The following is a 14,072-nucleotide window of genomic DNA, read 5'->3' as shown; positions in this document are numbered from 1 at the left end:
CTATCGTCACAATATTCAGTCACAGATGTAATAGTTCCCTGAGTCATTCATCAGAACTAAGTTACAACTAATACAATTCTCAGGATTTCTAGGATAACTAATCTCTAATCAGATATTCATCAATCCCATATATTTGTCAGCGATATCAGCGATATATATCAGTATAAAATATAATCATAGACTTGATTTATTTTAAATTTGTTATTTCATCCTGTTTTGAAATTTCTATCAACTATTTTTAAACTTTTTGGCAAGACTTTTCAAGATAAATTCCCAATCTTTAACCGCTATTATAAGATAAATGACTCAATAGATGGAGCGTGCCATATTGCTTGGCCAAGATTTCAATCTTTCTCGAAGAAAAAAGCGGATCCACCACTTTTTTTTTAAATCAAAATTCATTTGTTTCAAAGCCTATTTGTACACATCATCTTTTAATTATTAATGAAAATATTCACTTTCTATTCACTTTATAATGGAGAATCATCTTCGCGGAATCTTTTTTGACAGGTATCTGTTTTGAGGAATGGATTCATTTGAAAATTAAGTTCAGTTTTCACCGGATTGCATAGAATGTCTTTGATGTTCTCAAAAAGAGTGTCTCAAAAAGAAAAAGAGTGAACTAAGACGTCGTCGATATAGTTAATCAAATTTCCTCCGGTAAGTTAGTTTTCCGGAGCCATATAAACATGTAAATGTAAAAATCCTTGTTAAAAGTTATATTTCTGTAAATCGTATTGGAAAACCATTCGATTTTGTTATTCGGAACTTTTAAAATAATGAATTTTTTCAGCAAAATGAAATGGCACCATTTAGTGCAAATTAAGAAAATGCAATTAAGAATTCATGTTACCAGACTGCTTTATTCAAGAAAAAATTAAATCGAATCATCGTTATTGAAATACAATTCCATCGACATTCCATAAATTGAAACTTTTCAAATTCAAGTGCACTACGCCTCCTAAAACTTTCAGTTCATTGTCAAACGAATTTCAGCAAATTTTTTCTGAAAAGAAATTTATTGCAAATCTGTAACATTTCTCTTCATTCTCACATTTTTTTTCCTATCTAATAACAAATGTATTTGTGAGTTCCTTTCATTGGTATGCTCTTCTCAAGGCTATTACAAGTCTTCTCAACTTTTTGCAAAAAAGAAAAAAGATACCAGTACTTTTCAAGTGTCATCATTTTGCTAGTCAACATGTTGCAGTTTACGGTATATGACTCATTCCTTGTTTTTCATCATTTCAGTATGCTGTGTCGCACATTGCAAGATCTAACTTATTGTATATCTTATAATGTCAATTTTTTAAACGATAAAGGTTTGCTTCCTCCAAAACTTCCAACTCTCAGATTTTTTCATTTGTTAAAATGAGATAAAGGATTTCCTATCCTTCTATAGTGCAAACAGCTTACCATTGGGATTAAGTATAGAAATAAATCCAAACAGGCAACTTTTCATTTCAGAAATGGAAAAAAGCTTAGAAACAATGTTCATATATTTTGCAAAAAAAAGAAGGATCAATTCATTGCAGTACATGGAGCAAAACAATTTCGGAAGAAGTACACATTGCTAGAGGAACTTGGTCGGGGTGGATTCGGGATTGTTTACAAAGCGGAACGTAATGAAGATTGTGCACCAGTTGCTGTTAAATTCATTGAACATAAGCGAGTCAGAGAATGGACTATGGTCATTTCTCATTTTCAAAAACTATTGGTCAAATGCACATTTGCAATGAGATTTCACATTATTGCGATGTTCAATCATTTTTGAAATTTGCATTGCTTTTTACTATTTCTTTTAATCATTCCACTAAAAAAAATATTTATTTTATCACATTTAATTTTAAAATTTGCAGAAATGTAAACAATTAATTCCAACAGAGATTTGTTTGCTAGAGATGTGTCGCAGTGTACCGGGCGTCGTTCAATTAATTGATTGGTTTGCCAAGTATGGTATTTTTAAGTATCTCATCTTTGGCAATACTCCAAATCTCCAAATGATTGCATAAGTTTCTGGAAGGAATTTGAATTTTAAGAAAGCATTGTCTTTTGAATAGAAGTTAATAACTCCTAAGTTCTTTATGTTTGGCATATTATCACACCATTTGTGATACCCATCGTGAAAATTGTCTCAAATTTCAGAAACAAGGAGTGGTTACATTCTTTTGTCACAGAAATTTAATTATGAATGATATTTTAATTGTGAAGTTTATCTCAATATGACTTAAATGACAATTGGTATCACTTATTTCCTTCTACATCCAAGTGCCACTTTCTAAGTAGTGATTCATACAAAAATATATTGATTTCATTAATATTTTTCGAATTTTTTCATTTGGGTAAGTGAAAAAGAGTTGCAGCTCGAAAGGATTTCTGATTGTAATGGAACGACCGGAACAGTGCTTGGATCTGTTCGATCTAATTTCCGTTTATGGTTATTTGGATGAGGATGTTGCAAGGTCGATATTTGTACAGATTTTGAATACAACTTGCTTGTTATATAGCACATACGGCATTTTTCACCGAGATATTAAGGTGCATTTTTGATTTTAACTTCATTCTTCTAAAGAATCATATAAATAATTGATAAATCAATTTCCACTGCGGTAAAGGAAGAAAGATCACGTGTGTTTGTTACTATTATGTTTGAAAATGATTTTGAAATCTAATAAAATCGAAAATTTTACAAAGACAAATTGTGTTATTGTAGAGATATGATGTACTGCAGTTTCATCAAATGATGACATCTCTAAGATTAACAGAGTGTTGAATTTATAAAATGCAGTAATTAAAACAAATCTCTGTTTTCGATTACTGAAATTTACTAAATTTAATTGCGAATGTCAATGACTAATGCAAAGCTAAATTTATTGTTGCAGGATGAGAATATAATTATTAATATACATACAGGAGAAGCTATCCTGGTGGATTTCGGTGCTGCAGCACTCATTTCTGAAGCTTGTATCAAAGAATTCCAAGGTTTTTATGCAAATATCTGAATGTTGATTGTAATAGAATACGGCTTAAGCCCGAAAAGGTGACCTGAAATGACTTTTGTAGCAAGATCTCTTCACCGCTTCAACCATATAGTATATCTATATGCTATACTTATTCACCTTTGGATGTAGTGGCCCCCTTGAAGATTGCTTCTATGCGTAATTAAAGTAGCCAAGGAATAAACATTACACATGCCACATGCAAATGGGACATCATTACACCCAGTTATGCATACCTTTTTTAAATAGTGTATCAAGAAATTTAGGCCTGTCAATTGTAATGGTTGAACCAGCCACTTTTCAACAAGAATTACACCTGGATACTTGAAAGTTCGAATTTTTTTTCTAAATTTCAGGTACCCGTTCATATTGCCCACCGGAATGGTTCAAACGTTTAACATATAAGCCATTAGAAGCAACTGTATGGTCACTGGGTATAGTCCTATACGTCATGGTTTCTGGATGTCTGCCTTTTCAGAATGAAATCCAAATTTGCTTAGGCAGATTTACCATTCCAAAACACATCTCAAAAGGTTAGTTCATTTTATATGTAACGTTAATCTTTTTGTCTTGACCTTTACAAAGTTAATTTGCCAAATTTCTTTTGAAGGCCCTAAAATTGACTCTTCCAATCCTCCTCCAAAATCTCCCTTTCTTACTAATTTTTTTGACTAGTCATTATTGATTGAATTGCTAAAAATAAGTCACACATGTTTGATTTCAGACTGTGAAAATTTGTTGCGTCAATGTCTTGCAGTCACACCATCCAGACGACCGGACTTACTGGAAATTTTCAAGCACCGATGGTTGAATCAACCTACCACTGTGTATTCGGAACCGTTTAAGGTCGTGCTTCAGCGACATTTTCAGAGGAAGAAAGAAGCACAAAATCAAAACAAGCAGAAACAGAATAGGATTCAAGCGAATGGCAGCAAGAACTTCATCAACGACAAAAGTGCTAAGAATGAGTTCATCACAAAGACGAACCTTGCCACAAGTGGCGACATTTCGGTTGACGATAATCCTCCTGTCATGTAATGTTTAACTTCACTTCTGCTATCGTTTTCTTATACCAATTTCTGCTTTAATTATATAGGCTTTTACCACTATATGTTAATGATCTCTTCAATTATAGCTTCTTTACAACATAACATTTTCGTGGATTTGATATTTTTTTGCAGACCACTGCCATCTTATGCCAATAACGTTTCCAATTCTGAATTGTTGAAAAAACACCGCCATTATTCAAGGTATTCAGAAATACAATGGAAGTGCTTCATGTTTCTAAATATGTCAATTTAAATAGGAAAGAGAGAAGGAATAATAATCATAATAGATTCGATAGTTGCGTGACAAACAGTATACATTTATGAATAACAAACTTATTGAATTTATCTGTTTCGATATATGACAAGAATTGAGTTTAGCACTTTTTATTTCCCATTTCCAACATACTTTCAAAATTTTTTGAAATAATTAACACAAAGCACATTTCAGTTATGATAACGTTGTGATGAGCATACAATCAGATATGTTTGCTTTACGAGATTGTTATGAAACTGATAATAATGTGTTGGTACGTCCAATTTCTATCGCGGAAGAATCAGAGTACAGTGATTCTCCATTTTGTTCGGCTTATGAGTCGTTCTCCATAATCAGCACCGATCCCCAAAACTCCGAATCATATGTCACTGCTTTGGAGGATGACAGGTATCTTATTACTTAGAAGAAAACAAACGGTAAGGCTATGCACATCATATTGTCTACTATTGCGCCTTAATTTTCAGAGAATATTCGTTCCAAAGATCGAAAGAATTTATTGCAATTAAACATTCCAACAATAACTTGCGTGCTCAAACGTTATCATTCTGTGATAGGGGTACTGCTAACAATCACGAAAAGGAACAACTGGTGCAAGCAAACTGCCCAGACAGGCCTATAGAAAATATCTGTCTACCGAAAGTGATGATGAACTCTAGGCTGGTAGCAGAGCATTGGTTTCCTAATGTAGCAGCAAGTTTTAAATATGGATCTCCAAAGTTGCAAAGGTTTTCAATTTGTCAACAAAAAGAGCAGTTGCAAAAGCAAACAAGTGTTAGCAGTAACCTGTTAAGGATATTTAATGCTGAATCACGACGATCTTCAATTCCTACTATTACGACAATTGTTTCTAAATAAATTATTTCTTGCCAGTGCGTTTTATCAATGCAAATTTGCATTTCGTTTGGCAATCTGTTAAAAGTGCATATTTCAAAACATAGCAAAGCTTTATTTCTCTAAATCAGTGGAATTCGACTTGCTTCACTGAAATTACGTCTCTAAATGACAAAATGAACAGATATAATATGATGACTAATAATACCAATCAATATTTTATATAAAGTAACCTTAAGGAATATAAGTTTGAACTGGTATTATCATTACTGAGAAATTTCCCAAAAATTTCAACTTCGTCCCAAATTTGAGCGATATCGTGAAACCATAATATGACGTTTGCACTCCATGCTGACATTCTCAAAAGAAGTGAGATAGATTAGGTTTAGAATAGTGAAATGTTCTGGAATGGCGACTTGAATTACTTAAGATTAGAACTGTAAGGTGTAGTGAAAAACTTCATTGTGTTCAATTTCATCGATATGCTTTTAGGAGGACAAAGATCACATCCATTATTTGAACATACAGTATATAACGACATGTGTTAATGACAGCGTATTAAAATAATTTTGCTAGAATAATATAGGTGACTTGAGATCAGCCTAATGATCAAAATATGACAAATTGATTGAAGCATAACGACAATCGTCATCTTGATGTAAACTGATCGTTAAAAATCAATGAATACATTTCTTGATTTAATAATCAATTTAAGCTTGTTTATAGAAGAATCTAAATAATATTTTTGATATTGACTTCATATGAATTTAATTTCAATCAACAATCTAATTTTAAACTACGAACAACCAACAAATTTTTTCAAACTCTGGATTCAATTTGATTGATTCAAATAATAAAAAACAAATAATAAAAAAGCATAAAGTGCATATCTTGCTGCCGGAATGAAAATAATCATGATAAATTAAGGGAGATAACATTTATAACTTACTTTGCTGATAATGTTAGTTCGAATTAAACGGCCGTAGGAATGTTGCAATGGCCTGAAATTGGGAGCCACAAACTGAGGCTCTTTTTCTTCCGTGATGGTCCGTTGTAATTTTCTCCATTTGTTTAACTGTAATTCGTTGAAACTTGACATTGAAATGCCTTATTTAGCGATGGGAAAAAGAACAACACGTGGATTTATTAAATTTATTTTGGCTTAATTATTCAATTAAACAAAACAGTTTAGGCTTTAACAGCTTAATTGGGCTACTTTCTATCTTTGTTCAACCATGGTTCGTGTCTTTTGTGGGACTATGGGAACAAGTTCTACCAGAATATATATATTCATTCTGATCTTTCGGTCCATTTCCACAAAAAAGTTTACTTTACATTTGTCCGAGTGATATGAATTGCATGATTAAGTATGATCCAGGTGACTGTTTCATAACATCCTGGTGACGTCATTGATCCTTCGTATGTCACATAGTCTATTAAAGATGGGAATAATTTCCATACTTTCAATTCATGCAGTGCGATTCGCTTCTCTAAAATTTCTCTTATGCATTGCTACCAACTTATGGAATTCAAAATTCTGCAAATTATAAGGTTCAAGAGAGATCAGGTGATGAAGAAAATCGAATCATTACTTTTGAAAGGAACTTTTTCAACAGATTTGGTGATCTTCAACAGCTCTTCGTTAGTGTGTTCATCAATCTGTAACTTTCTTCTATCATTAAAAATAGTGGAAAACTGCTCAGTGAAATACAAATTTTGTTTGACTAAATTACTTTGTTTTTCTTTTTTCTATAGAGAAGTAATTTGAAATGAACCAATTACTTTGCAAAGATCAAATCTTTACTACAGTGACAATTGAGTCACTATAAAAATTTTACAAAGAATTGTTTCCAAAAATGAACAGTTAAAAAATAAAAGAATTGCAATAATCATAAAAGAATTATATCGGAAATTCAAGCTTGACTAGAACGATGATCGAAACAGCGGCGATTCCACGTGGCAACGTCAAAGCTGTTGTAAAATTTGCATACAAATCGATGTTATATGTTATCAGTTGAATCTGAAAGTAGGAACAATTTACATTGTTTTGGTCACAACAGTACACTATCCTTTAGTATAGTTTCCAGTTCATTACCTTCCGACATTATACTTATCTCTTTCAATTGACCTCTTCATAAGGTTACATCGCTTTGATTGGATTATTTGTTGTTTCAGAATAATTATAATTTGCAATATATATTCGGCATTTTCAACACGAAAATTTATAACTTGGAAATGGAGGGTAAAAGAGACCTCCATAGGGAAGCTTCTTGAATTGATAGCATGTTCCGAACCTGTCATATCATCATTTGAATAATGAAAATCGACCCTTTGTAAGCGGTACTTATAAGGATGCAACGGTCCACCGGTAATGTTTATTGAAGAGGAATGAACGTCATAAAGTACTCGCAATCGTGGCATTTGACCTATGTTTATCATTTCAGCTGTTACCTGAAAACTGTTGTATTGTTTTATTGTGACTGCAGTACTTTACGGAGGACATTTCTGACAAAATGAAAAATAGGTAAAAAAAATGCACTTCTTGATCCAACCATCGATTTATAGAAGAATTAAATAATATTTTTCGTGTTGACTTCATATATGATTTAATTTCAATCAGCAATTTTATTTTAAGCTTTGAACATACAACACATTTTTTAAAATATCAAACCGACAAAATTGATTTCAAGCTTAAGGGATTTCTGTCAAAGTAAGAAGTCGCATAGACCTGAAAAAGTTCTTCCGATATGCAACACAATCAGTGAGTAAGCTGACAGGAATGGAAAATATCCAATCCCGTTTTGATATAAGTTTCATTTCATCTAAATTTTGATCAAAAACTAATATTCTGATTTGATTCAACTTGAAATCTATTTTTTAAAGCCTGTTTTAATGACAAAAGTACAAAGAGTTGAGCGTTAAAAACAAGTGCTCGTAAAATTTCGTCTAATTTAGACGGTATTTAGTCTTTCCATAGAAGCATAGACGTCTTTCAACCATAAAACGTAAAAAGCTTACCGGCACTTGATCTATTTTAATGTCACTTAGTCGAGGATCGAATAAGATCGATGCAGGTTTGATGTTTATTGGCGACTGCATTTTCCCTTTCGCACACATCTGCCATTTTTTGCTCAATAAACCCCAGAAGTCGGGTCCTACAAAAATTCGAAAATTCCACTTCAAAATGTAATGAATTTTTTTGAAGGAAAAAATGAGACGAAGTATTTTTCGATGGTTATTGAGTTTTAATATAAAATTTATGTGCACAATAAAATTACCTCCGAAAAGGTCATTATCATATGTCCATGGATAATCGTTCATTCTTAATGCCCTCAACTGTGGATAAAACGTTGTTAGGAATAAAATAATGATGCATGTCATGGCTGCACCACCAAACTGATATCAATCTATCTATCCGGCAGCAATCATATGATTTTTGTCTGATTCCGTTTAGCATTATCATTAATCATTTTGGTTGTTATAGGCATAGGATGTGACCAAGTCAGTGCCTATGTTGGAATTTTATCACGGAATAATAGCAGGAATAGCTGTAAGTCATCAAAGCACCGAATCCTATTCAGGAATTCTCGAACAAATAAAACAACGTTGTTTCACGTTTTGACGGATAATTTCAATCTGGAAACTAGAAAATACATGAAATCGGTAGATCGGTAGACTTGGAATGATTGGTCAGATTGTGATATCGAATGATACGCAAGGAAGTATTTGTAATTTCAATGGTATTTGAATAAATATTAAAAAATTCTTTAAATTTTAGATACATTAATTAAAAATGGAAAAAGTATATTCTTGTGGATAGGAAGAAATTAGCAGAATTTCAATTTTAAATTGGAGAACATGTTCGCAATTTGTACGATCACGGTTGTGCTAAACTGAATAAAATTAGCTTCGTATAAGGATGGAGCTTTCTGTGACTCACTCATTTCACCTCATTTTCATTCGCTAAATTCAATACTAATACAAGCAGAGTGAAACAGCTCCGCCTAATCAATTTCAAATTCATCAACATATAAATGCAAATAAATTCTTCCGTTCTTAAATGTCGTCACTTACTTGGCCAACTATTCAAACGCTAAAAGCATTGAATTTAATTTAAAAAAATAGTTATTTATATTGAAGAGATAATTAGTCTCATTCAATTCTTCATTCTCACTTTCATTTGATGTTTGCACTTCATTAAGTTATATTTGAAATAGTTGCAGAAGAAAAACTATATCTATTTGAATTATTGCCTTTTAGGTATTTCGATGGTTTCAACGAATTACATTAATAGCATTAATTAGACCCGAGTATTCGATTATTGGTGCATCATGCATAATATTTGGAAGTAACTAGCAAGCATAATATTTGGTTACAAGCCTTCTGTACTTTTAAATTTTCGTTAAAGTCAAGTAAGCTAGTCGAAATCGAAATCATTTAAATTTCTAAAATTCCTCCTAAAAAATTTCAATTACTCGAGATAGTTTTTTGCTTGTAACACGAAATTGTTCCCAACAACAAAAAATAGATGGCAAGAAAATCTGATAATATAATTGATTATTTCAAGTAATGAAAAGATATCAAGGAAACAATGTAGCGCAAATTAATTGAAAATCATTAATCATTTAGGAATTAGGTGAGAAAAAATTTTTTATGGCTAAGGAAATTCTCTTCGACAAATACATTAATTTCCATTTAATACTGCACTGCTCGAAATGCAACTGAAATGCTTGGAATTAAAAAAAATTCAAAAATCTAGGAGAAATTATTTTGATATCACTCAGTGATTTCACTAGAAAATGAATGTATCATAACTCCGATTCCTTTCTATCTGGAGATTTCAATCAATTTTAAGAAATGAAACGAAAAAGCTGCAATTATATAAGCTTCATTTTAGATCGATTGCATGCTTTGAAGACTTTCTAGAACACTCCTTCACAAATATTTTCACTCATTTTTTCACAACACTTTACCAATATATGAGAAATGAAATTGCATTCCAGTCAAAATAGTCCTATGATCTGAAAGGAAGAAAAATGTCAATATCCAACTAAGTTAGAATAATTCCATCGTAATTTCCGACGTTATTACTGAAAATTAAATTTGAATGATATAAAATGGCTCTTTGAACATTCGCTTTGAAGAATTTCTACTTCAGAAAAAATATCTGACGCACTAAAATTTTTTTAAATCTTTCAGATACTATTTTTTACTTAATTATGTCCACTTCTAACTAAATTTACCGTACTGCACTAACTAATTATAATTCATTTTGAAGCTTTCGAATAAATTTACAAGAAATAAATTCTGGGAAAGATTTTTTTTCAACTTTTTTTAAAAGAAAGACTCTCTACTTCCGTAGTGATATATATGTGAATAATTAAAAGTACTATAGCACTTTTAATGATCCATTAATGATCCTACAGTAGCATTCCCCGATTTTTAGTCTAATAAACAACTTAAAATGTTAGAAGTGTGCATAAAGTAAGCAACAAATAATTATATTCTAGTTCTCATTGGTGCTCAAAACTCGACTTGGGAAAGTCGAAACGAAGTTAACAGTAATTGAGACTAAAAATAAATTTGTGTTAATCTAAAGTTTTGCGCAAAAAAAGTGAATTGGAAACCAATTCAATGGAATAGGAGAGTTTACTGTAGAAAGATCAATTTACGAGAAATTTGATACTGCATAAACAATTTTCTCGCGCATTCTAATTAATTTAAAGCGGAGTGCTCAATGAAATATTAAGGGAATTGAGGGAGGAGGCATGGATTGCATGCATAAGTATTAATTGCTAAATTTTTGGATATCTTTGTTTACCTATTATTAATCAATTCTTGCACGTAATATTAAATTTTAATCATGAAATGGAAGCAATCTGACACGGCAAATTAATGCAAAAAACAAATAATCTTAGAGAGGGAAATAGCGAATGAAATGTAAAATGACCAGAAGATTAGTGACCACGAATGTGTTTTGGATCGAAGTTTAAACATTATTAGAAGTTTTTTAAACTCAACGCTTCAATTATAAACCGCTTGCAAAATGTCATTTGGGAAAAAATTGGCATAATTTTAATGTGTTTTCTATCGGTACTGTTGTTTGTTCTACTTCTATTAGTTCAATTTAAATTCATTACTGAATTGGCATTTTCGATTTAGAAGTTATTGATGTAACCCCAATCTTTTTTAATATTTTTTGAAAAATATAGGGAAAAATTCGACTTTTAGAAGTAAAAATCAGGAGGGAAAAGCAAAAAGGAGAAATTGACATTGCTGAAATTCTTATAAAGGCGGAATTTGTCGAGTAGAAAGAGCTAATAATAAATATAAAATATCCAATAAGGTGTAAACTTCAGCTTTTTTTCAACGCTTAAATAATTCCAACAAAATGAAAATGACACTTCACCGCTTTATATGATGGTGATACTTCTAATCATTCAGACGCGGTAAAAGAAAGATTCAAAACTTGAAATAGAAAAGAATAGAAGGAATCGGAATAGACGAAGGTTTCAAGGATGCTAACTGGTAATTAAAATAAATTACTGCTATATACGCAGAAACTCGTAGCTTCTCATAATTATAGATCATCAAAAAGCTTTTCATAATTTAAGGAACTTTTCACAAAATAACTTCAGCAATTTTAAACGATTATCGCAGAAAGTAACCATCGTTTAATCTTATTTGTTTAATGAAAAATAAATTTTTGAAGAATATAGAAAAGTTTTAATTTTTAAAAATATTTTGTAAAGGATTTCGAAGAAAACAATTAATGAAGGAAATTAAATTTTCTGAATTTAAAAGCTGCAGCTGTAAGTTTCCTTAGATTAAGTTATGCTTAGATTTTGAAAAGGCATGAAAGTGGACAGGGATCAACTGGGAATGAAAAAATGACTGTAGCGCAAAGCGACTTCCAGATATATTTCAAATGAGAAGACTAAGAAAAACTAGAAGAAAATTTTTATAACTTATTCAGGAAAGTTGGAAATCGGAAGCAGAATTACTCCTCTTGATGCCACTAACATAAATATTGTTTTCCTGTCAAATACTTTCTCGTAATTCTTCCCATAATTTTAAGTTGGATATGGCTACAGTTTGACTGTTCTTTCATAATAAGGTCAATATTTTATATATTACTTCTAATTCTCTCACAAATTTTATAAATAACATTCAAGTAGTTAGAATTTCCTCTCTTACGAATATATTATTTTTCAGATATGAGAAGTGTCACGCAATCACGCAATTTTTTCATTACTTCCCGTGACATCGATGAATTTGAAGAGACTTATTCATGAAGACTTCTTTCTCTCTAGTGCTTATTTTTCTTATCTAGGAATTGTCATACCTGTAGAAGTTAAAAGTTAAATGGCTTCATTGGCAATAAATTGAAAATTAGAAGAGACTTATTCACGAAGTATTAAGTTAGTAGTAGCTAAATTAGAAGAAACCTTCATGAAGTCAGTAGTGACTGAATCAATAGTAGCTTGGTCTGATACAATTATGAATTTTAATGAGTGAACACTGATTTTATTTTCAGTCACAAAGGATTAGATTTTGGAATCTTTTTTGTTTTTTAATAGTAATGTGTAATGGATTTAAGGTGAGGAACCACAGTTGTGATATTCTTAAAAAAAAAAATTTGAAAATGAAGTTTAAAGTTTCAGGAGAGAAGCAGAAAATACTATTTGATGACTTAGTGCTACTTTTTCCTCCCAGTAAGCCTGTTTCTTCACTGTTTGATAAAAGTTTTACTTCTTTTAGGAGGAGATTTTCCGTAAATTATCACATTGAACCGATGTAACTGATTCCTTCATGTATCGATCACTTTATTTGGGCGACATTAGAGATGACCAAAGTGATGTTCAACAACTACAAACGCCCACTTTGAATCAAAGAAAAACGAGTAAAATGTTCTATAAACTAATATAATTCTAAATTCATATTATTTCTAATTTTCAGGAAGACTTTCAGAAAGCTCCATTGAGCAGTAAGTCATATGCAGGAAACTGAAAAGAGTTGATTCTTCTGGCGGTCCTGATTCTGTTACTAATATATTCATTTTATGGTCAATAATTTAATCCAATTCGAAACCTAGAAACAATTGAATCATCCGTAGTTGGTTCCTTAATTTTTAATATGAAAATACTTCACTTAAAATATGAAACTGCCGTGAGTTAGGTGTTAATTAAGAGCTTAAAACATAAATAATGGCTTGGTTTGAATATTAAAATTTAAAATTTTTAAAATATTAAAATATTTTGAAAAAACTTTAACAATATTATAGGTGATTTTCTACTTATTCAAGTAAACAAGCTTTCTGCCGAAGACCGTGAATTGCTATGCGAAACGTTTAACTTAATTGAAAAGGATTTAGTATCGAATGGTCTCAGAATATTTCTCGAGTTAGTTCTTGTAAAATACCGAAGTTTATTTATTTGTTTTGCATAGATAGATATTCGAATGTCCTTTTCTATTCATCAGTTATGAGTATTTTTGAGTCTGTGGACGTCTTCTTTCGTTTCGTTATTTTCCAAGGCTATCTTAAAGTTTCTAAAATATCGCCGTATGCTTGAAACTTTCGTTCTTGTGCATACTGTAGAGAAATTTGGAATTTATAAGATCATTGGGGTAACAGTGACGTGAGTTACTGAACATTTTAATCCTATCATTATCATTAAAATGTATCCCATCTAAAAGTATTCACAAGTAATGGAGGGTTGTTAGAACAAGAACATTTCGCTAATGAGGAAGGTCATCAAAGTCAAACCCATCGAATTTGAAATCTGTTGAGAAATAGTTTTTCTCTTGAACTCCTTTCTCGGCGATACAGATTTGTTCGGGAGGTAATATTGTTCTTGCACAATATTACTAGTTAACAACAAGAAAAAGGGTATAAAATATGCATGTATATAACACGAT

General features: G+C 31.3%; 3 protein-coding genes across 3 annotated transcripts in view; 2 read left to right on the top strand and 1 right to left on the bottom strand.

The window, feature by feature from the left end:
- Positions 1-5,177, top strand: part of LOAG_07612 (CAMK/PIM protein kinase) — a gene marked incomplete at its 3' end in the record, with an annotated part of 6,004 nt that extends 827 nt beyond the window's left edge. Inside the window, exons 2-10 of the mRNA XM_020447493.1 lie at positions 1,536-1,690; positions 1,860-1,951; positions 2,364-2,538; positions 2,883-2,982; positions 3,356-3,532; positions 3,724-4,033; positions 4,181-4,249; positions 4,497-4,709; positions 4,787-5,177. Coding sequence (XP_020302286.1) covers positions 1,688-1,690; positions 1,860-1,951; positions 2,364-2,538; positions 2,883-2,982; positions 3,356-3,532; positions 3,724-4,033; positions 4,181-4,249; positions 4,497-4,709; positions 4,787-5,177 — 1,530 coding nt within the window. The 5' untranslated portion in view covers positions 1,536-1,687. The remainder of the gene's footprint in view (positions 1-1,535; positions 1,691-1,859; positions 1,952-2,363; positions 2,539-2,882; positions 2,983-3,355; positions 3,533-3,723; positions 4,034-4,180; positions 4,250-4,496; positions 4,710-4,786) is intronic.
- Positions 5,178-5,443: 266 nt separating this feature from the next.
- On the bottom strand, positions 5,444-8,795 carry LOAG_07611 (hypothetical protein; the record flags this gene model as incomplete). Its single annotated transcript, XM_020447492.1, has 8 exons — positions 8,432-8,795; positions 8,172-8,308; positions 7,407-7,604; positions 7,078-7,173; positions 6,746-6,812; positions 6,489-6,643; positions 6,103-6,228; positions 5,444-5,512 (listed from the first exon to the last, which is right to left on the bottom strand). Exons 1-8 carry the CDS (start codon positions 8,532-8,534, stop codon positions 5,444-5,446), a joined length of 951 nt encoding a protein of 316 aa, XP_020302285.1. The 5' UTR covers positions 8,535-8,795.
- A 4,113-nt stretch (positions 8,796-12,908) lies between these two features.
- Positions 12,909-13,555, top strand: LOAG_07610 (hypothetical protein; the record flags this gene model as incomplete). The annotated part of the gene is made up of 2 exons (XM_020447491.1): positions 12,909-13,056; positions 13,438-13,555. Coding segments are annotated over exons 1-2 (207 nt in total), but the record flags the coding sequence as incomplete, so codon positions are not given.
- Positions 13,556-14,072: the final 517 nt, after the last annotated feature.

Source organism: Loa loa, assembly GCF_000183805.2.
Source record: "Loa loa unplaced genomic scaffold supercont3.115, whole genome shotgun sequence".
NCBI classification, from domain to species: domain Eukaryota; kingdom Metazoa; phylum Nematoda; class Chromadorea; order Rhabditida; family Onchocercidae; genus Loa; species Loa loa.
The sequence above is the reverse complement of the archived record's forward strand: the minus strand, read 5'-3'. Positions and strand labels throughout refer to the sequence as shown.